This window comes from Periophthalmus magnuspinnatus, chromosome 4, assembly GCF_009829125.3.
Source record: "Periophthalmus magnuspinnatus isolate fPerMag1 chromosome 4, fPerMag1.2.pri, whole genome shotgun sequence".
Classification (NCBI taxonomy): Eukaryota; Metazoa; Chordata; class Actinopteri; order Gobiiformes; family Gobiidae; genus Periophthalmus; species Periophthalmus magnuspinnatus.
The window spans coordinates 33,188,834-33,212,848 of record NC_047129.1 but is presented as its reverse complement, the minus strand read 5'-3'; the positions used below and the strand labels follow the sequence as shown (position 1 = coordinate 33,212,848).

The 24,015-nt window shown below is 42.2% G+C and overlaps 2 protein-coding genes across 2 annotated transcripts; one reads left to right on the top strand and one right to left on the bottom strand.

Annotated features, from left to right (window-relative positions):
- Window positions 1–7,588: 7,588 nt before the first annotated feature.
- Window positions 7,589–11,285, bottom strand: uba52 (ubiquitin A-52 residue ribosomal protein fusion product 1). Its single transcript, XM_033965536.2, has 5 exons — window positions 9,695–11,285; window positions 9,128–9,236; window positions 8,443–8,529; window positions 8,161–8,263; window positions 7,589–7,733 (listed from the first exon to the last, which is right to left on the bottom strand). The coding sequence occupies exons 2-5, from the start codon at window positions 9,228–9,230 to the stop codon at window positions 7,640–7,642; spliced, it is 387 nt and encodes a 128-aa protein (XP_033821427.1). The 5' UTR covers window positions 9,231–9,236; window positions 9,695–11,285; the 3' UTR covers window positions 7,589–7,639.
- On the top strand, window positions 10,844–20,227 carry LOC129456223 (uncharacterized). The gene is made up of 8 exons (XM_055221569.1): window positions 10,844–11,454; window positions 12,832–12,941; window positions 13,398–13,495; window positions 15,532–15,635; window positions 15,926–16,044; window positions 16,656–16,845; window positions 17,608–17,696; window positions 19,433–20,227. Exons 1-8 carry the CDS (start codon window positions 10,884–10,886, stop codon window positions 19,559–19,561), a joined length of 1,410 nt encoding a protein of 469 aa, XP_055077544.1. The 5' UTR covers window positions 10,844–10,883; the 3' UTR covers window positions 19,562–20,227.
- Window positions 20,228–24,015: the final 3,788 nt, after the last annotated feature.

Sequence of the window (24,015 nt, the reverse complement as noted above, 5' to 3'; positions counted from 1 at the left end):
CTAAAACTGTCCTGCGAGATTCATTGTGTTGCCTCTGCAGGAGCCCTGGTGCTCGTCCTGGAGTGTCCCCAGAGGAGGTGATGGAGCAGGCCTCTCCTCTTCTGGAGGAGCTTGTCCATGTGGAGGGGGACGTGTACGAAACTCTGGCCCAGTCCATCAGCCAGGGAGAGTTGAGTGATCTCAGCGAGAACCTCACTGACATCATCACGACCCGCGTCTTCGTCAATCAAAGCAAGAGAACGATCAGGAAGGGCGTCTGGCTGGAGGTGCGGACCTTTCTGCGCCAAATGTCTATGTGGCTGCACATGCAGATGCAGCTACCCACCCTGACCCGGCCCGACCCGGTCCGGAGATCTCTCTGGAGGATCCGCAGACTGGTCTTCAGAATGTCCAGACACCGCAAGACCACACCAAGACCTCAGCCCCAGCAGTATGTCCCCGCCCTCCCCCCCTCAGCCCCAGCAGTATGTCCCCGCCCTCCCCCCTCAGCCCCAGCAGTATGACCCCGCCCTCCCCCCTCAGCCCCAGCAGTATGTCCCCGCCGTGTACAAAGACCTGTGCGAAGGCCGAAGGAAGATGTATGTCCCCGCTCTCCCCCCTCAGCCCCAGCAGTATGTCCCCGCCCTCCCCCCTCAGCCCCAGCAGTATGTCCCCGCCGTGTACAAAGACCCGTGTGAAGGCCGGAGGAAGATGGATGTGCACGCCGCTGCTCTGTTCCAGACAGGCTTCAGCGACAAAGTCCTGAACACCATCCGCTATCACCTGGAGGTGAAGAAGAGAAGCAGGTTGGGCTCTTTCCTGCGCTCAGTGCGCCGCACCATCTTCAAGACTTAAACAGTGACGTCTAATACAAGAGCGGGTCCACAGCCCCCTTGATAGACCCAGGAGGTCTATCAAGGGGGCTGTGGACTGGATGGAGCTCCTCAGCACCGAGCAGCTCAAAGGCTCGATGAGGAGGAGCGGACAGGAGCAGGAGTGTTACGGGTGTTAAAGTGACAGGTGTTAAAGTGACAGGTGTTATAGTGACAGGTGTAGCAGAGTTTGAGTATATAAATAAAGACATAACCAGAATCAGAATCAGAATCAGACTTTTATTGCCATAGTCTGTGAACACAGTTCACAAACTAGGAACTTGCTTCGGTGAAAAAGTGCAACATAAACACACTGAATAAATACAAATACAAATAAGGGCATGCACAAAGTTAAAAAGATATGCTTAAAAAATCAAATGAAATACTTAAAGGGAGAAAATATATACAACAGCAGCATCAGAACAACAGTGCAAACATGGCTTATTAAAGTGACCGGTGTTATAAAGTGTCCCTTTTTGTTGTTCTGATAGTTAAGAGCTCTTCACGGGTGTAAGAGCACGCAGACACAGAAAGTGATTATTTGTAACTATTCCGGTATAAACCAGGACTAAACCAGGACTAAACCAGGTCTAAACCAGGACTAAACCAGGTCTAAACCAGGTCTAAACCAGGACTAAACCAGGTCTAAACCAGGACTAAACCAGGTCTAAACCAGGACTAAACCAGGTCTAAACAAGGACTAAACCAGGTCTAAACCAGGTCTAAACCAGGACTAGACCAGGTCTAAACCAGGACTAGACCAGGTCTAAACATGTTGAATCAGTGTTTGTTTTGTGCAGTTAAAACCTGATCTTCCTGAAGATGTGACTCAGACCAAAGGTTTAAATCCAGACTCTGTTTTTCTGTGACTGAGAGGTTTTTATTCTGCCTCTTCTGTTTTAATGTTGATTTTATGATGATTATTTGTGACTATTTCGGTTTAGATTTGTTGTATTGTGATTCTCTCTCTTATTCTGTAAAGCTCTTTGCGTTACTTTGTGTGTGACCTGTGCTGTACAAATAAACGTGTAAGTTCCATAGTGCAGCTTTAAAGCACATGTTTGATGTTTTATCGTGTGTCCTCCTGCAGAGAGCTGGCAGTCGGGCCTGGAGCACAGCCCTGGTCTGGTGTCTGTGCTGGTTCTCTTCTGCCTGGTGGTGGCGCTGTGTCTGGTGGTGCTGCTGGTGCAGTGTGTCCAACACATCAGATCCATGTCCCGCTTTGAGAGGCTCCATGACGTCCCTATGGTGAGACTGACACCTGCTTTTTTACAAACTCAAAATAATAAAAGTGACAATTTTACAAGTAAAAAAAAGAACTCATTTCAATTCAGTCTATTTTTATTTAAATGAACAAATAAATGCACTGATACTCAAGAGGAGGCAGTAAACACAGTCCCATTTTTAAAAACTTTAAAAAACATACTTCTGCAGGAGGTGGAGTACATAGATCTGACCAGAAGAGGGAGCTAAAGAGCTACTGTAATGATCAAGCACATGATCCCAGATACTTCATACTACAGTACTTCACACCGCAGTACCTCACAGTACTTCACTGTACCTCACAGTACTTCACTGTACTTCACTGTACTTCATTCAGTAGATCTTTCCAAAATGTGACGTTTATGTTTTGAACAAAATAAGTTGTTGAATCAATGTTTGGATGTTTAAATTGCTGCTTTAGGAGGAAAAAATAATCAAAATAAAACAATGTATGAAAGTGGGCTCGCCTCTTAACAGATCTGACATGTAACTGTGGCCGACGTGTCAAAGCCTGATCTCGTCTCTTTCTCTCAGATGAGTCGGTCCTGGTCGGTCCTGGTCGGTCCTGGTTGGTCCTGGTTGGTCCTGGTTGGTCCTGGTTGGTCCTGGTCGGTCCTGGTTGGTCCTGGTTGGTCCTGGGATGGGAGACTGCAGTGAACACCAGGGGCCACAGGGGGCAGCGGTGGCTCTAGTGGAAACTGTTGTTGTGTCCTTAGGCAAGGCACTTGACCTACATTGCTTAGTCTGGATGTGGAGTGTGAGTGTGGGTGGTGGGACGATGGTGCAGATTGGCAGCCTCGCCTCTGTCAGTCTGTCCCAGGGCAGCTGTGGCTTCGTGTCAAGTGTTTCTGGGTGTTTTAAAGGCGCTGGATCAAACTCCAAACACTCGGACTCACCTGAGACTTGTGAACCTACCCCCGGCTCTATTTTCCACGGCTCTTTTTCCACGGCTCTTTTTCCTCGGCTCTTTTTCCACGGCTCTTTTTCCTCGGCTCTTTTTCCTCGGCTCGTTCCGCCCAAATAAAGACACATTGTTTATTTGCCTTTTGACTTAGTTTAATTTTTCAAACCCTCGTTACAAAGATAAAAACATCATTTTCAGGTTTTTCCGTCAGTTCCGCGTCTTTAAACATTTATGTACAATTTTTTTTTTATCTCAAAACTATTTTTTGGAGGTAATTCTGGAGCTAACGGAAACAAACGACACGGACAGAACACACGTCTAAGAGAAGGTTATACAGTCGTGTCTATTCCAGTTCAAGTGGCTCAACTTTTTTTTTTTTGCACTGTTTAGACGCAACGTTTAGGCCTGAATAAGAAAACCAATCAGAGGAAATTTACTTGCAGTTACACCGACTGACCACTGAATTGATCTCAATGGAGTGTGGCAGCAGAGAGCACTCCACATAAACCAATGCATTAAAGAGAAAGTTGTTTTAGTCGCTGTCCACTGCACCACCACGTCTGCACCACCAGGTCTGCAGCTGACGTGGAGACCGGAGCGTGTCCCAAATCACTTCAGCTGAAGCTTAAACTGCTTCTGTGAATTTTGTACTGAATTACCAAAAACCCGAGTTCCGAGTTCCTGGAAACACGGGTCACTCTGCAGGTCTAGTTTAATTATCCACAATAATGTCCATTCCTCTGGTTTCTCAAGAATCCCCGTGGTTCCCTGGTGTTTCTCAAGCTGCGGTACACAAGCTCGTTCAGTTCGAGGGTTTGTGTCGTTTTGAGTTCATTTTATCCACTTTTTGTCCTCATTTGGATCAATTCTCGTTTAAAAGTGGACATCATTTCCACTGTAGTTAGAGACTTGGATTAGCCCTGGAATAGTCCCGTTATAGACCTGGTTTAGATCTGGATTAGCCCTGGAATAGTCCCGTTATAGACCTGGTTTAGATCTGGATTGGACCAGGAATAGTCCCGTTATAGACCTGGTTTAGATCTGGATTAGCCCTGGAATAGTCCCGTTATAGACCTGGTTTAGATCTGGATTAGCCCTGGAATAGTCCCGTTATAGACCTGGTTTAGATCTGGATTAGCCCTGGAATAGTCCCGTTATAGACCTGGTTTAGATCTGGATTAGCCCTGGAATAGTCCCGTTATAGACCTGGTTTAGATCTGGATTGGACCAGGAATAGTCCCGTTATAGACCTGGTTTAGATCTGGATTGGACCAGGAATAGTCCCGTTATAGACCTGGTTTAGATCTGGATTAGACCAGGAATAGTCCCGTTATAGACCTGGTTTAGACCTGGATTAGACCTGGAATAGTCCCGTTATAGACCTGGTTTAGACCTGGATTAGACCTGGAATAGTCCCGTTATAGACCTGGTTTAGATCTGGATTGGACCAGGAATAGTCCCGTTATAGACCTGGTTTAGATCTGGATTGGACCAGGAATAGTCCCGTTATAGACCTGGTTTAGATCTGGATTGGACCAGGAATAGTCCCGTTATAGACCTGGTTTAGACCTGGATTAGCCCTGGAATAGTCCCGTTATAGACCTGGTTTAGATCTGGATTAGACCAGGAATAGTCCCGTTATAGACCTGGTTTAGATCTGGATTAGCCCTGGAATAGTCCCGTTATAGACCTGGTTTAGATCTGGATTAGACCAGGAATAGTCCCGTTATAGACCTGGTTTAGACCTGGATTAGACCTGGAATAGTCCCGTTATAGACCTGGTTTAGATCTGGATTAGACCTGGAATAGTCCCGTTATAGACCTGGTTTAGACTTGGATTAGCCCTGGAATAGTCCCGTTATAGACCTGGTTTAGATCTGGATTAGACCAGGAATAGTCCCGTTATAGACCTGGTTTAGACCTGGATTAGACCTGGAATAGTCCCGTTATAGACCTGGTTTAGATCTGGATTAGACCTGGAATAGTCCCGTTATAGACCTGGTTTAGACTTGGATTAGCCCTGGAATAGTCCCGTTATAGACCTGGTTTAGATCTGGATTAGCCCTGGAATAATCCCGTTATAGACCTGGTTTAGATCTGGATTAGCCCTGGAATAGTCCCGTTATGGACCTGGTTTAGACCTGGATTAGACCTGGAATAGTCCCGTTATGGACCTGGTTTAGACCTGGATTAGACCTGGAATAGTCCCGTTATGGACCTGGTTTAGACCTGGATTAGACCTGGAATAGTCCCGTTATAGACCTGGTTTAGACCTGGATTAGACCTGGAATAGTCCCGTTATAGACCTGGTTTAGACCTGGATTAGACCTGGAATAGTCCCGTTATAGACCTGGTTTAGACCTGGATTAGACCTGGAATAGTCCCGTTATAGACCTGGTTTAGACCTGGATTAGACCTGGAATAGTCCCGTTATAGACCTGGTTTAGACCTGGATTAGACCTGGAATAGTCCCGTTATAGACCTGGTTTAGACCTGGATTAGACCTGGAATAGTCCCGTTATAGACCTGGTTTAGACCTGGATTAGACCTGGAATAGTCCCGTTATAGACCTGGTTTAGATCTGGATTAGACCTGGAATAGTCCCGTTATAGACCTGGTTTAGACCTGGATTAGACCTGGAATAGTCCCGTTATAGACCTGGTTTAGATCTGGATTAGACCTGGAATAGTCCCGTTATAGACCTGGTTTAGACTTGGATTAGCCCTGGAATAGTCCCGTTATAGACCTGGTTTAGATCTGGATTAGCCCTGGAATAGTCCCGTTATAGACCTGGTTTAGATTTGGATTAGCCCTGGAATAATCCCGTTATAGACCTGGTTTAGATCTGGATTGGACCAGGAATAGTCCCGTTATAGACCTGGTTTAGATCTGGATTGGACCAGGAATAGTCCCGTTATAGACCTGGTTTAGATCTGGATTAGCCCAGGAATAGTCCCGTTATAGACCTGGTTTAGATCTGGATTAGCCCAGGAATAGTCCCGTTATAGACCTGGTTTAGATCTGGATTAGCCCTGGAATAGTCCCGTTATAGACCTGGTTTAGATCTGGATTAGCCCTGGAATAGTCCCGTTATAGACCTGGTTTAGATCTGGATTAGCCCTGGAATAGTCCCGTTATAGACCTGGTTTAGATCTGGATTAGCCCTGGAATAGTCCCGTTATGGACCTGGTTTAGATCTGGATTAGACCTGGAATAGTCCCGTTATGGACCTGGTTTAGACCTGGATTAGACCTGGAATAGTCCCGTTATGGACCTGGTTTAGACCTGGATTAGACCTGGAATAGTCCCTTTATAGACCTGGTTTAGACCTGGATTAGACCAGGAATAGTCCCTTTATAGACCTGGTTTAGACCTGGATTAGACCTGGAATAGTCCCGTTATAGACCTGGTTTAGACCTGGAATAGTCCCGTTATAGACCTGGTTTAGACCTGGATTAGACCTGGAATAGTCCCGTTATAGACCTGGTTTAGACCTGGATTAGACCTGGAATAGTCCCTTTATAGACCTGGTTTAGACCTGGATTAGACCTGGAATAGTCCCGTTATAGACCTGGTTTAGACCTGGATTAGACCTGGAATAGTCCCGTTATAGACCTGGTTTAGACCTGGATTAGACCTGGAATAGTCCCGTTATAGACCTGGTTTAGTTCTGATGTTACTTTGGTGGTTGTTAAATGTTTAGGAGTCACTGGTTTAATATTTTAAAGGACATTTGTTCTTTTTCTGATCTGTTCTCATGTCGTTTCCTCGTCACAAACAGACCTGGAGTTGTGTTGTTTTTTTGTTTTGTTTTTGTTTCATTCTCACATCTTTAACACACAAACCCTGCACATTTAGGCTGAGTTCTTCTCTCAAACTGAAAACACTCTGTTCCACCTTGTGATGTCATCATGTGGTGATACAGGAAGTGCTCCGCTGTGTGTTTAAACTCCACACACCTTCACTAGAATCATTTTAGCACTGGAATTGCCAATCTCTACTGAACTAAAGGTAAAAAGTAGATGTTCACTTGAAAACTACCACTTGATGACATCACAAGGTGGAACAGAGCATTTTGAGCTGTGGAGATGTGACAGACTGATAATAAAGTGTAACTCAAACATGTGTGAATGAAATAAAACACAACTCCAGGTCTGTTTTTGAGGAAACATTCTAACGACTTAAATCTCACAGGAGCTCATTTTACATAAGACCTTTAAAGACCAAGTTCAGACTTGGTCAAGACCTGGTTAAAGGCCAAACTTTTTCTCAGAAGACAGTTTGAAAAATTTCATAATCCCTACACTAAATTATTAACTTCACATTTGTTCCATCAGCACTTGTTCATAAACATCACACTCGTCCTGTTTAAAACATTTTAAACACATCTGAGCCCTGGTTATTCCTTTTGATGAGTTTGTAGCAAAGAATTCCAACTTTGGCTTTGGTCATAAATATAAAAAGAGCCAGACGTTTGAACAGCTCCAAGAGATTCAGATCCCATAAAAGAGCCTAAAGTCCCATCACTTCACTCAACAGAACTTTGTGAATAAGGGACAATGAGACGAGAGACTTTCTACAAATTTATTTGACACAGATGAAGCCGCGTCAGGCCCACAGTTTACTTCAGCTTCTTCTTGGGGCGCAGGTTGTTTGTGTGTCCACATTTCTTCTTACGACAGTTGACGGCGCGCGGATGCAGACGAGCGTAGCATCTGAAGGAAACACAATACTGTTAGGACAACGCTAATAGATTTATAAAAATACAACTATGAAGTGTTTTTGTTCAAAAGTCACAATCTACTACAGTCACAACAGAGCCTGTAATAAATCTTTATACAGGGGAACCCAATGGACTCAGTGCTAGTGCAGCCTCTGCAGCTCGCTGCACTAGCACTGAGTCCTGATTGGCTGCAGATGTTGGGGTTTAGGTAGTGACCATTCAGATCAGTGAGGCATTTTAGGTTTAAACAAACGAGTCACGTGAGGCTCATTCTGTTTTCTGATTGGATAATTATCTTGAGAAGCAAAATACAAAATGATATTTCCATTTTAATTGTATTGATAACTGAGTCTTAACAAAAATGTTATTTGATTTGAACATGTCAAGCACACATCAGTGAAATATTAAAGTGGACGTACTTGCGGCAGATCATCTTGTCGCAGTTGTATTTCTGGGCGAGCTGCCTGAGCGAGGGCTCGATGATGCCTCCACGCAGACGCAGCACCAGGTGAAGAGTGGACTCTGGAAAACACAAAAACATGATCAGAAACACCAAACATCAGCTTCTGGTAAAGGGTGAACACAAAACATTAGAAACAGTCACCATCATGTACCATCAGTACAGAAAACAACTGGGATGAACTAACACTGACTTATGATCAGAAAAGGGCAAGTCAGCGCCCCCTAGTGGGAGCCTTTACCTTTCTGGATGTTGTAGTCGGACAGAGTGCGTCCATCCTCCAGCTGTTTGCCGGCGAAGATCAGACGCTGCTGATCAGGAGGGATTCCTAAAACAGGACACAGGTTTAAGAATCAGGACTTTATATGAAATAAAACAAAACAGGCTTTTTTTTATTTTCTGAGAGGATGAAACTGGGCCCAACCAAGATACAATATTAGCACGAGTTTTCCCTCGTTTAAATGGAGCACAACTGCGCCACCACCTGCTCATCTCCATGGAGATGAAAAAGTCCAATGTGAAAAGAAAATTAAGTCCCATCAACTGGACAAAAGTTTTGGAATAAATATGTTTGTCCACTCATCCAAGGGCACGGTGCCACTTTATTGGTCCCACAGTGAACCCATTTTGGATCTGATCTGGACTTTGTTGGGTCCTGCTCTAGTCGGGGGTTTAGACTCGGGGGGTGGGGGGGTTTAGACTCGGGGTAAGTCGTTTTGATGTGGTCAGTTCTGCAAAGCCTCTTGAACTAAACCGAACTGATTCACTCCAAAACATTTGCAGTTCACATAATTACATTTTCTATTGAATTGAAACCTTCCTGGACCACAGAGATTACACAGATCTGAGCACACTTCTCTTAAAAGGGTCCTTGAGTCTGAGTCCTTGTCACAGTGCATCCCTCTTCACACAAACTCTGTCCTCACCCTCCTTATCCTGGATCTTGGCCTTCACATTCTCGATGGTGTCGCTGGGCTCGACCTCGAGGGTGATGGTCTTCCCCGTGAGAGTCTTCACGAAGATCTGCATGTTGAGCTGTGAAGAGATGTCAGAGGCGTGAAGACATGTCCGAGGCGTGCGCAGGGCTAGCTCTGTTAGCTCCGTTAGCTCACACCGGGGCGGAACATGAATAAATCAAGACAAATACAGCCTTTATAACACCTTCAACATGTCACTTTTCAATAAAAATCAGCGAGCACGTATTTCACAGAGCAGACTGTCACGGTAATATACACTTTAACATGTATTATAGAGAGGAGAGTAAATGCTAGCAGAGTTAGCATCAGAGGCATCACAGAACAGGCCTGGCCACATGCGGCTCTGTGCGTCAGGATTCTTACGTTTCCGTCTCTTTAAACGTCACGTAGGTTGAAATAACAGTTACAATAAAATGTCGAAGGTTCGCTGTGACGGATATAAATGTTTAAGATGCGTCCTAAACGGCAGTTGTGCTGTTTAAAGTGTAAAATAGTCCCGGAGCAGCGCGCACTCACCGGCCTCGCGCAGAGCCTCGATGAAAAGAGAGAGGAAGAGGCGGGGCGCTGTGACGTCACATCCGCTCAGGGGAAAACAGCGACGTGGAGAAAGAGAAAAAGAAATAATTATTTATAAATGCGTATATATTATTGTTTTTCTGAATCAACAGCAACAAATCAGTGAATCAGAGGTGAAAAAGTTTAATCTTACAGAGAGAGAGAGCTGCACGTGCACTGAGCACGGAAGCAGTGAAGCTAGCTTTGCCAATAAACTGTTAGCTTCAGTTAGCAGCTACTAAAGGCTGTTTATCTGCAGGCGCTTTCACAGAGCTAATAAGGACTGAGGGAAGTGAGATGGGAACAGTCTAAGCCTTTTGATTTCTAAAGAAGTCTTCAATCAATAAATGCAAAATTATTCTAAATTTATATTGTCAATATATAACAGTAAAAAAGCACTCCACCCACCACCTTCTTTTCACAGTTTTGCTTTGCAGAAACTCCCAGACTTCTCTCACCCCAGGATGGGGGATCCTGAGTCATTCCCAGGACACAGAGACAGTCCGTCCAGCGTGTCCCATGGCCTTTTCCCGGTGGGACATGGTCAGAACATCTGTCCAGGGAGGCGTCCAGAAAACATCCAGAACAGATGCCCAAGCTGCTTCAGGTGCTCCGCTCCACGTGGAGGAGCAACGGATCTACTCCGAGCTCCTTCCGTCTGACTGAGCGACTTCAATCTGAAGGTACTGGTCTGAGCAGCTACAATTTATACTGGACTGGGAGCGAGGCGACCATTCGTTTTAAGTTTTGTTCTTTACCTTATATTAACTTCAAATTATAAATATAAATCAGATGTTACTCCCCGACAGTTACTCTGTAAACTAATCTTACTTGAGTAGTTGTTTCCTCTGTGTACGTTTTTACTCTTACTTTGTACTTCTCCTTGAATAATATTATTTTGAAGTAATGCTACTCTTAGTTGAGTGTAGTTTATAGCTACTCTCCCACCTCTGGTTGTACCATAATGTAGAAAAAAAAGTTATTCATTGAAAAAAAGCACAATGAAACTGTTCAGTAACAACAGCCCATTCTTGAGCTTTAAGTGTAGCATTTGTGTTGAACGCAGCTCACTGAATCTCCATTGTGTTTGTAACATGACTCCAGGTTGGAACAGTATCAACGTCACCACGCTCCACTGCTCTGCGTCTCCATGGAGATCATCGCGGCATTTCTCACCTGCATTTACCTACCACAGAGGAGAAAACACCTGGGGCATTTGAACATGGCCGAGACAGCAGAGAAACAGCAGTCTCTCCTTACAACAAATATCTCTCTTGGACACAAGATCGCCCCGGGTGAGAATATTCCTACTTATAAGAGGGATTACACAGCGTTTAGCATCAGGAAAACCGATCCAGTGCGTGTACCTGCTCCCGCCCCGGTGACACACGGAGACGCCAGGTTTATCCGAGAGCAGACGACTGAATCGATGGCCTCGTATACTCCTCACCCGCTGAACCGGAGACCCCCAATCTCACGCTGGACCAAGCTCGGCACCAGTTTTAAGATGCCGACGAGCTCCGAAGAGGACGCCTTTGTGACCGCTCAGAGCGCGTACGGACCACACGGAGCGGTGCAGGTGGAGCGGGCGCGGAGGGACCGAGGAGGGGCGTTTCTGCGGAGGTTAGGGGCAGGACAGAGGCTTCCCCGGTCAACGCATCAGGAGTCGTACACTGCACCAGACGGCTCCAGTGTGAACAGACGCACGGCTTTAGGGCCCGGTAAGAATATTAAATAAATAACATAATTTATCTATTCTAAGATGATCGAATATACAAACTTAGAGATGGTCGCTTTTAGGGTTTTTTTTGTTTTTTAAGCGGTAGATGGCAGATGTAAAACCTTTCCCCCCCTTCCTGCTCCTCTAGTGGTGAAAAGTGAGAATGCAACAGGGGTGGGTCGGCCAGTCTAATTACAGAGAGTAGCTTTAAGGGTCAATAAAAGTGGAATTTGATTTGATAAAACACAACATAAACAACAATAATAAGTATATATAGTATCGTAAACTAGATGTACTTGTTGTTGTTTCATTTCACCTGTGCATTCAGTCCTAAGACATGTGAATAAACTATAGACTGTTTATATAAATGGACGTAGCTAACCTGTTAGCCGCTACGTTCTAAACAGGAAGTGATCATGGGCGCGCCTCCGGCTCCATCGACTCTCGGCTCCACTTTACATTAAAAAACTGTGTCTCTCTGTGTCCTCTCTCTGTCTCTGCTGCTTCAGACTCGTCATTTTGGTCTTAAATGTTCGTATTAACCCTCTACATGATCCTGGGGTTCATTTTTGAGTTTACTTTTTAAGTTGTTGATTTTGTTTTTTTTCTGAGTTATTATTATTATTTTTGTATTTTTAGGAGTTTTTTGTTTATTTTCTTTATTTTTTCTGTTATTTTTAGGGTTTTTTTTTCTTTTTTTTTTTTTTTTTTTGTTATTTTGAGTTTATTTTTAGTTTTTTTTGACAAACTGTGTCCTCTCTCTGCACCTGCTGCTGTCAGACTCGTCAATTTGGTCTTAAATGTTCGTATTAACCCTGTACATGATCCTGGGGTTCATTTTTGAGTTTACTTTTTAAGGGTTTTTTTTTTCCTGCGTTATTATTATTATTTTTTATATTATTCTTTTTTTTGTATTTTTAGGAGTTTTTGTTTATTTTCTTTATTTTTTCTGTTATTTTTAGTTTTTTTTTTTCATTTTTTAGTTTTTTTTTATTTTATTTTTTTGTTATTTTGAGTTTATTTTTAGTTTTTTTGACAAACTGTGTCCTCTCTCTGTCTCTGCTGCTGTCAGACTCAATCATTTTGGTCTTAAATGTTCCGTATTAACCCTCTACATGATCCTGGGGTTTTTTATTTCACTATTGTGTCTGTAAATCAAGATATGAACATTAATAACAGACAAATCAGGCGCCGTCTTCTTTCCCCGAGGTCGCTCCTGTTAGCGTTAGCAACAGGTTTGATTGACAGCGTAGCTACCTTCAACATCCTCGCTCTGGATTGGCTCTTTGGTTGCTATGATACTCTCCTAATATGAAACTCTGCTCCAAATTAGCCGCTATAAATGCATTTTGTGATTTGAGTCCATACATTTCCTCAGATCGTACCGTCCCTGCTCTAAAAGGAGACGGACAACGCCGCAGTTATGAAACCCACCACCAGGCGACGTTTGACCCGAAGCCGCTGATCGACGCTGCGCCTGTCGCCAAGGTAACGAGGTCAAAAGGGCAAAACAAAGCTCCTTTCGCTGGTTTTTGTTGCCCTTATTTGAACTGTCTGACTTGAAATTAACTTTTCGTTTAATACATAAAAGGTGGAACACACATTTTTGCGGGTCAGTGTTTCTCGTGGGCGTTTTTTTTTTTTTTTTTTTGCAGTAGTGGGAGCGTTTGTTTTGTTATTTTTATGTTTTATAATAAGATCTGAGCTGTAGGGGGTTGAATTGTGAACATGAAGCACTTAAATATAGAAGTTCACGTATTTTTTTTTTTACAATTTTGGTCATTTCGAGTAGTTTTTAATGGATAATTCCGCTTTATGTTTTGGTTTCAATATTATCGTTTATCGTCTGCGTTTACTTAAGCGATATATCACTTAAAAATGTGTTATCGTGACGGGAAAAGCTCAAATCTGTGTAACGTTCTCTCTTCTGTCTCCGTGGCTCAGAATCTGCACTTGTCTAATGTTTCTCTGGGAGACAAAGACGAGGTTAAAGAGCGACAGACCACTCACTCAGCCTCATTCGAGCGACCCAAAGCGCAGAGGTAAGCCACACGTTTGCATGTTCTGCCTGTGCCTGGGTGGGTTTCCTCCCGTTTCCCCATCGATCCAAAACAAACACAATATGAATGAATGAATGAAAAAAAAAAAGGTCACACACTGTAATATTTGGTTGTTCCGTCTTTAGCTTTGATTGTGGCATCGTTTCCAAGACAAGGCGCAATTCGTACACAAAGTAATTCAAAGTGCTTTAGAATAAGAAGGACATTAAAATCACACAAATCAAAACATAAATAATCACAAATAATCATCATAAATTAACATTAAAAGAGAAGAGTGCAGAATAAAAACCTTTCAGTCGTTTGCACAGATAAACAGAACCGTTTTGAGTCTGGATTTAAACATTGTCAAAGTCGAGGCCTGTCTCACATCTTCAGGAAGAATGTTCCAGGCTTTAGTTGCATAAAACTTAAACGCTGATTCTCCATGTTTAGTCCTGACTCTGGACCAGCAGGAGGCCAGTCCCTGAAGTCCTCAGAGTGTGAGATGGTTCATATGGCACTAACATGTGGGAGATGAACTTTGGACCTAGGACATGGAGAGACTTATACACAAGCAGAGCTGCTTTAAAGTCTATTCTTTGAGCTACAGGAGCCAGAGACCTGAGCACAGGACTTATGTGTGAAGAACTTCCTGGTTCTAGTCAGGACCCGAGCAGCAGTGTTCTGGATGTTCTGGATGTTCTGGATGTTCTGGATGTTCTGGATGTTCTGTTCTGTGTTAAGGCTCGTGTGGAGAGTCCAGTGAGCAGGACGTTACAGTCGTCTAATCTACTGGACACAAATGCAGGATAAGTCTCTCTAAGTCTGGTTTGGACAGTAAACCTTTGATATTTGACATGTTTTTAGATGTAAAAAGCTGCAGATGTTATTGATTTGATGTGGCTGTTAAAGTTCAAGTCTGAGTCCATTATTGCCTCTAGATTTCTGTCCTGATTTGAAGGTTTTAGAGAGAGAGACTGGAGGTGACTGACACTTTCTCTATGGTTCTGTGACTTCAGTCTTGTCTGAGTTTATCTGGAGAAAGTTGTTTCACATCCACACACTGATCTGTTGATGCAGTGAATCCACTGGTCCAGATTCACCTGCTGCAGTGAGACATAGATCTGACTCGTCTGCAGAGTTGTGTGTGACACATTATTGCTGCGTATTAACTGTATGTAATCCACTTTATTTAAACAGCACATTTCACAAACAAATGCAGTTTCCAAAGTGCTGCACAAATACATTATAAATAAAAACAACTAATTAAGTAAATCAACATTTAAACTAAAGTCAAATAGTAAAAATTAAATAATAAATATGTATATAAAAGTGATAAAACAATTACCAATAAAACAATAAAATCAAATAAAACAAGCAAATAAAATCAAAAGGAACAAATCCATAAAAGACAGAGGACCATACGACTCACGCAGAGTTAAAATCCACAGAGTAAAAGTCTTAAGACGAGACTTAAAACTCTCCACAGTGGAGCCGTTTTGACGTGACGAGGCAGAACATTCCACAGAAAAGGCTCTGTCTCCTCTGGTTTTAAGTCTCGTCTTAGGCCCCACGAGCTGGAGCTGGCCCTCAGACCTCAGTGTGCGCCGGAGTATAAATTTGGGGCGTAGGTTTTCGATTTCGCTTCTGCAACGTCGCAAGATTTATTTCCACCCAGATCTCACATTGATGATGAGTCTGACGCTCAAAGGTGTGGGGTAGTTTCGAGGAGCAGGATCTGGCAAAAAAAAAAAAAAGCGAGAAAAAACAGCTGAGTACAGAGCGAAAACTAGACCGAGCCGAGCGGAACTGTACCACGGGGGGATACGCGGACGATCCGGTGGAGCGCGTAGGATCCTCAGCCCCTTTTGTCGTCCAGGGTGGAGGTTCGATCGCTCACGGGCTACAGGTGTGGAGTGGGCGGTGCCAGAAACACAAGGACAGACGTAAATTAAAAACCTAGAGACGCCGGAGAACAGGTCGTGACTTTCACAAAGGATCGCTAAAGTACACGCTAACCTTAAATTCTACATTTGCAGTCCCCCTGTGCTGAAACAGCGCCCCCTTCAGCTCCGCCTGGGTCACACGTCCTCGCCGCTCTGGTCCACCACCTCCAGCGACACCTACAGGCCACTCTGCGCAGGTCAGGGGCACTTTTTTTTATCATTATTAAAGCTGCACAATGACGGGTCCGGTGTCTGTTTCCATGGAGACGTCACCGAGCCAAAGTACACGTCAGATCGCAGCGGCGGCGTGTGTTTTTTCAAGGGATTTTTGAGCAAAATAAAACATGTTTAATTGAATAAATGCTAAATAGAAATGTTTAAGACGTTTGGACAGAGGTTATTCTTACTTCCTCCGTTTATAATAAGTTGAATTTTAATTTTAAACTTCATATTTGGACTATTCTGTATTTCTGTTTCTGCGTTTTAGATCCTGTGGTCCATGTGACGAAGAACAAAAACTTCAGCTCTTTGCTGAAAGAAGACAGGGACCCAGACAGAGATGGAGAGAGACTGTCCTACACCATCACCAGCTCCTCCTACACCAAAGTAAACAACAAACATCTACATATTTACTCGTCTTAAGCATTTACCAAGCTGCTTTTTTTTTAAATTACAAACTCTAAAAGTCGCAGGTGGAGTCATAATAATCATAATCTTTCTAATTTCCTTCTAACATTGTCTTGTTTTGGCCCTGGTGTAGTCTTCACAGAGAAGTTATCACGCAAAATCTGCTTTTTGGAGCTTTCTGTCATGTTATAATATTGTTCCTTCATCAAAAATATTATAAAGTTTAAACTGGATTCTTCATATTTTTTGCTACTTAACTGTGTACGTGGCATTTGAACAGCATCGTCTACTGTTTCTAGTCCCTTTTTTGTCAATTTTAGTCCAAACCTACTACATTTGCAGCTTCCTGGTTTAAAAAAAAAGTATAAAAATAGATGTGTCCCCTGCTATTTCAGGTACTTGGTGACATCACACAGGACTGCCCCGATCACAGCCAGGTGTTTCTGTTTACAAACACCTGGCTCGCTGTTTCTTATACCTCTAGACTCCGCCCCCTCCTCATCACTTTGTTACTCCTCCGGGTTCTGCCCAGTTTAGCAGCTGTTTTTTTTTTTTAAATGTTTAGTTTCACTTTAAACTTGTTGCTTCAGGTAAAAACGGCGACGCGTCCAGAGCCCGAGCCCGCTTTGATGACCAAAAGTAACGTCCACTTCGGCCCGGCCAACCTGCAGAGCTCGTACTACAGCACCACCGCCTCCGAGGAGTACGGAGCGAAGGACGGGGGCGGGGCACGTCCTAGACCCGCCCCCTACCCGCCCGCTAACATCCTGACTGGACCAGGTGAGGTAAACCCCACCCCCTAGAGGTCGTTTCATTTCATAATAACAGAGATTTTTCCGACTCATTTCCCCGCCGTCAGTCTTCCATTCTGAGCGTCCTAATTATTCACGGAGATGAGTTTATACGTCAAAGCTAGCATGCTAACAGAGCGCTACTTCCTGAAATAAAAAAATTGGTACAACCCCTTTAACAAATGAGTGTTTAAAGGTCGTGTGTTACGCAAAACTGACTCTGTAGTGTTCCCTCCTCAAAAACAGACCTGGAGTTGTGTTTTATTTCATTCTCACATGTCTGAGTCACACTTTAGTATCAGTCTGTTACATCTACAAAGACCAAAACGCTCTGTTCCACCTTGTGATGTCATCAAGTGGCAATTTTCAAAGTGAACAGCTCCTTTTACCTTTAGTTCAGTAGAAATGTGCAATTCCAGATTCGCTGAAATGATCCAAATGATTCTATAAATGAAGGTGTGTGGAGTTTAAAAACACAGTGGAGCACTTCCTGTATCACCACATGATGACATCACAAGGTGGTACAGAGTGTTTTCAGTTTGAGAGAAGAGCTCGGGCTAAATCTGCAGCGTTTGTTTGTGTGTTAAACGTGTGAGAATGAAACAAAAAAACACAACGAGGAAACAGCCTTAGAGCAGATCAGAAAACAGTGTGAAATCGGATCTTTAAAAACCAGGAGAAAACTTTTGACCAAATATAGATTTAGTTTTTTGATTCTTCATATTGTTTTTTTGGGGTTTTTTTCTCACAGATCACGGTCCAGCTCTGACCACAGCTCAGGACGACTTTGTCTCTTTACCTCTGACCAGAGCAGAGCCGTCTTCACAGTCACAGCAAACGGTGAGAGCGCCCTCTAGTTTGAATATTATCATCATGTTTTTGTTTTTTTTAACACATTATAATAACTGCACCCTATTTAGCCTTAATAAAGCATGAACAAAGACTTAATTAATAATGAACAAGCACATAATTAATAATGATTCATGCTTAATAACCACATAATTACTTGTTTGTGTTTGTTCATTATTAATTAAGTGTTTGTTCATTATTAGTTAAGTGTTTGTTCATTATTAAGTGTTTCTTCATTATTAATTAAGTGTTTGTTCATTATTAATTAAGTGTTTGTTCATTATTAATGAAGTTTTTTTTTTTTGTTGACGTCACTGCTTTTGTACGTGACCTGGTTGCTAGCATAGACCGTTTATAAAAATGGACGTAACTAATCCGCTAGCCGCCACGCTCCAAACAGGAAGTGATCGTGAGCGCACTTCCGGCCTTATATCTGTCTGAAGGGCGGGGCTAACTGCACTGAAACTGTGAACAGCTTTTGTCTCCAGTTTCAGTGTTAACGACCCTGTTCAGCTTTTATTGTTCTCTTTGTTCCTGTTTGCTTTGGGTCTGAGGGTGAGGATTACGTGATTTCTTTAACATATTCCCTCTCGCTCTTTCCACACCTTCAACATCGTGAAAAATAAACTACAGATTCTCAGCTCTGATGCATATAATAACTTTTAAAATAAATTCAAACACATAATGTTTACCGCGTTCACCGTTATCACCGTGGTATTTTAAACTCTTGACGTCTTTGCTTTGTACTTCATCGTCTTTTTTCACTTTCGCGGCTACTCTTTTCTCTCTCCGTTGAACGTCCAGACTTCTCTTATCATAAAAACAAATGCACTGAGATCTGACCGTCGGCTTTGACGACTTTTTCTCAGTCACAAGAATAAAAGTTTTAAATAGTTCAGTCCGTTGTTTCTGGAGTGCTCTGACAAACAGGTGAATATGCAAGTATAGAGTTACCTGAACCTCGCCCCCTCCATTCATTCATTCATTCATTTATTTATTTATTTATTTATGCATTTATTTTTTATTTATTCATTCATTTTTATTTTTTTAATTTATTTTTTTTTAAATTTATTTATGTATTTATTTTTTATGTATTTATTTTTATTTTTTAATTTATTTTTAAAAATTTATTTATGTATTTATTTTTTATTTATTTTTATTTTTTAATTTATTTTTTTAATTAATGTATGTATTTATTTTTTATTTATTTTTATTTTTTTAATTATTTTTTATTTATTTATGTATTATTTATTTATTTATTTTATATTATTTTTTAAATTAATTAATTTTTTTTTTATTAATTGATTTATTTTTTTATGTCTGATGTCTTATTTATATAATCACTTTGTATATAGATTATTTTTATTTCATTTTATTTTATTTTATATTTTTACTTTACCTATTAAAAACTTTAATAAAAAGATCATTAAAATAATAAATCATAAATAAATAGTTAATCTCCATGGTAACAGTCATGGTTTTTATCTTGTTTTATATTTCGTTTTCTTTGCAGTGGTGGGACATTTTCCTTTTTTAATAAGATGAGACTTTGAGCTGCAGTTGAGTCACTTTTATTTTAACGATTCTGTTCATTTTAAAACGTGTTTACAATGAACCTTTTACTTGTGTTAGTGACATAAAGTTATACACAGGAACATTTCTCTGTTTGATTCGTTTCTGGTTGTCGTTTTACTCCATGATTCATGCTGCACATTTGTGTTGGACAGACCCACATCAGGCTCCCGGTGGAGGCTGCGCTCTACAGCACCACCCACAGGGAGACCTACACCCCCAAACACACCCAACCACCCAGACCCTCAGAGAACCAGCTCAGCAGCCACGTCCTCCTGCACTGAGACCTCCACCTGTGGACCTCCACCTGTGGACCTCCACCTGTGGACCTCCACCTGTGGACCTCCACCTGTGGACCTCCACCTGTGGACCTCCAACCAGAGCCAGAGAGGAGGAGGAGAAGAGAGAGGAGAGGAGGAAAAGAGACCCTCCTAGAACCAGTTCACCAGCCACATCCTCGTGCACTGAGACCTCCACCCAGCTCCACCTGAGGCCCTCCAACCAGACCCGGAGAGGAGGAGGAGAAGAGGGAGAAGAGGAAGAAGAGAGAGGAGAGGGGACGAGGGAGGAGGAGAAGAGGAGGGAGGGGAGAACAGATGAGAGAGCAGAGAACAGAGGAGAGGACAGGAGAGAGGAGGTAAGGGAGGAGAGAGGAGAGGAGAGGAAGGAGAGATAAGAGGAGGGAGGAGAGACGAGGCTCCAGTAAAGTACATGATTCAACATCACTTTGTATTTATTTTAACGAGACTCATTATCCTCAAATATAAATAACGTTTCCTTTTCCTCAGATTAACAGAGTCGAGTCGATTCTGCAGAAATCCACCATGTTTTTCATCCTCCTGTGATATTTTTTCCGTGCCTGTCCCTGATTGGCTAATCCACCTGTCAATCACAGCCATTTGAAAAGCACACTCATCTTTATAAAGTATTAAAGAAGTGTTTTGTTTTTATGAATTATTTTGGACTTTTCTCATTTCTGGACTTTTAACATGATTTAAAATGACACAAACTGAGTGACCAGGATCAGAGAGAAATCTGTTTACATGTGGTTTTAATCTTTAACTCGAGTGATCAGATTATGAGCATGTGACCAACGCCGACGATGAAACGATAAAAAAACAAACAATATACGTCTCTGTTCTGGCTCTTTAAGACGGTTACAGTGACGTTCTTCATTATCAGACATTACCTAGAACCTTTTTACCTAGAAGTTTAGTTACAAAACTCTCCCCGTGTGACCTGCGTCCGACCGAGAACACGATGAACTACCACGGACAGAGCTAACCTGCTAGCGCCGCGCTACAAACAGGAAGTGATCATGAGTGTGCGCAAGGCTCCAACGACTCTGGCTCCAGTTCAGTTTCTATTGAAAAACTGTCTCTCCTCTCTCTGTCTCTGCTGCTTCAGACTCAATTTGGTCTGAAATGTTCAGATTAACTCGACATGAGCCTGAGGTTTTATTTCACTAGTGTGTCTGTGAAGAGAGAGACAGAGAGAGAGAGACAGAGAGAGAGAGAGACAGAGAGAGAGAGACAGAGAGAGAGAGAGAGAGAGACAGACAGAGAGGGAGAGAGAGAGAAAGAGAGACAGACAGAGAGAAAGAGAGACAGAGAGAGAGAGAGACAGACAGACAGAGAGAGAGAGAGGGAGAGAGACAGAGAGAGAGACAGAGAGAGAGAGACAGAGAGAGAGGGAGAGAGAGAGAAAGAGAGACAGACAGAGAGAAAGAGAGACAGACAGACAGAGAGAGAGGGAGAGAGACAAGGAGGGAGACAGACAGCGAGAGAGAGACAGAAGGAGACAGAGAAACAAAAAGAGAGAGAGAGAGACGGAGAGAGAAAAAGAGAGAGAGACAGAAACAAAAAGAGAGAAACGGACAGAGAGAGAGACGACAGAGAGAGGGAGACGGAGAGAGAAACAAAAAGAGAGAGAGAGACGGACAGAGAGAGAGAGAGAAAGAGAAAAACAAGAGAGAGAGACAGACAGACAGAAACAAAAAGAGAAACAGAGAGATAGAGAGAGGGAGACAGTGAGACAGAGAGAGAGAAACAAAAAGAGAGAGAGAGAGACCTTCCACAGCCTTGCTCCTGATTGGCTCTTTGGTTGCTATGACACTCGCGGTCAGAATTTCAAATCTGGAACTCGGCCCCCGATTCACCGAACGAGCTTTGTCTGGAATGTTCTACAGCACGGCACTGAACCTGTGAATCTCCATGGAGAACGAAGAAGGCGCCGCCGGGCCAACTTACAGGTAACATCTGTGGAGAGGTGACCCTGCCCACAGTAAGAACGGATGTTTATCGCTGCATTCTTTTTCAGCACTATTAAATGCAGGACATGAACTTTAATAATGCTGTGGAACATTCAGGGCAAAGCGACATAATCACCATGGAGACAAGCAGGTGGCAGATCCTCCTACAGAAAAGTTACACAGTAGACCTTTAAAGGGCCCATGTTATTCTATTTTCTGATCTGTTCTAATGTCGTTTCCTCGTCACAAACAGACCTCGAGTTGTGTTTTTTTTGTTTCATTCTCACATGTTTAACACACAAACACTCTGTTCCACCTTGTGATGTCATCATGTGGCGATACAGGAAGTGCTCCACTGTGTTTTTTAAACGCCACATAACTTCATTTCTAGAATTATTTGGATTATTTCAGTCCTGGAATTGTCAATCTCTATCAAACAAAAGGTAACGGGTAGATGTTGGCTTGAAAACTCCCACTTGATGACATCACAAGGTGGAACGGAGCGTTTTGAGCTTTGGAGATGTGACAGACTAATAATAAAGAAAACAAAACACAACTCCAGGTGCGTTTTTGAGGAGGACACAGCGTTAGAACATGATTTAAAGCTCAGCAGAGTCATGTTTGTGTGATATAAACCCTATAAACGTGTTGTTCAGGTCCGTTTTGCGTTGACCCTTCAATTCGCGTTCAGTTTTTACGGGAGCTCATCAAACGCTGCTTTCTCCTCATTAACCTCTTTGCTCGTGACCTCGTTCAAACATGAATCCACTTTTTTTTCTGAGAACGTGACAGTGCGAAATGTTCCATCCGACTGTGAGCTTGGACAGTTAAACATTCACCACGGCTCTGTCCCACTTCCACATGTTTGCTCTGCTAAAGCTAACGCTAACCGGGACAGCTAGCGTTAGCCGCTACAGCGAGGTCACCGGGTTGAACTGTAGTGTTAAGATTATTGCGAAAATAAACGGCACATTTGTGTGATTATTCGTGATTTTTGACCCCACGACCAGACACGTTTACTCTTTTAAAGGTGCACTGTGTAACTTTTCTGCTTGTTTCCATGGAGATGTTGTTATTTTTTACCTGGAATGTTCAAAAATGCAGGCTTCACATCTATTTTACACCGACTTAAATGACATGTTTGCAAAAATGACACTTTATTTGGTGATTGTCGACATGGAGACGGGTAAGTTTAATGCCATACTGCGGGACATTAGCAAAACAACAATATCTCCATGGAGACAAGAAGACGACAGACAATCGACCGGAGAAGATGCACGGCGCAGCTTTGACTATCCATGAGTTTGAGAATGATTAGAAAGGATTTAAAAGAGTTAAAAACCGACACGTAATATGTGCTTTTTGTGTTGTTGCTACAGCGATTGTTGCCATGGCGATTCACACGGGCGCACTACGTAACTTTTCTGCATGTTTCCGCAGAGGTGTTAGTGTTTTGACCTGAAATGTTCGAAAAGTATTACACTCATTTATTTTAGATTTATGTCAATTACAGTGCGAGCTTTTTTCTAACACAAAAAAGCGGCGTCTCCTTGGATACGTTTAATGCCGTACTGTGGAACATGAACAAGAACAACAGCATCTCCGTGGAGACGAGAAGGTAGCGGGCAGTTTAGCAGAAAAGTTGCACAGCGACAGATTAGGATTGTTGCCGTAGCGATGAATAATTTTAAGTGATTCGGTGGGAAAAGGGTCGTTATCGTCGTATTTTCCAGTTTTCGTCGTGACCTGACTGTGCGATGTTGAGTTTTCCTCTCGACCTGAGCAGACTGTGTTGTGCTGCCTCAGCACAGATCACGTTGAGTTGTGGAAGTGAAACAGCCTTGACCTTCTTCAGCCGCTGAAATGTTGAAATGTTGTCACACATAAACCGCAAACTCCAGGTCAGTGATTCACACGAGACTCAGAGCCAAAACAATGAAACTCTCTGTGATTATGAGGCTTAAAAAAGTGAAATATCTGTAAAATAAATTTATTAATTTATATGCTTATTTTTTGTCTTTATTTTCATTGTGCACATTATTGTGTATTTATTATTATTATTATTATTATTGTATATATTGATTTATTTTTATTATTATTATTTACTCCACTTCAGAGGTTAGAATGTGACAGACATAGAACACTCTTTTATTTTATTAATATTTTTATTATTACTACATTGTATTATTTTTATATGCTTATTTTTTGTCTTTATCTTCATGTTATTGTGTATTTATGATTATTATTATTATTATTATTATTATCTTTTTTTATTATTATTATTATTTACTCCACTGCAGAGGTTAGAATGTGACATAGAACACTCTTTTATTTTATTTATATTATTATTATTACATTGTATTAATTTATATGCTTATTTTTTGTCTTTATTTTCATTGTGTACATTATTGTGTATTTATTATTATTATTATTATTATTTTATTTTTTTAATTATTATTATTTACTCCACTGCAGAGGTTAGAATGT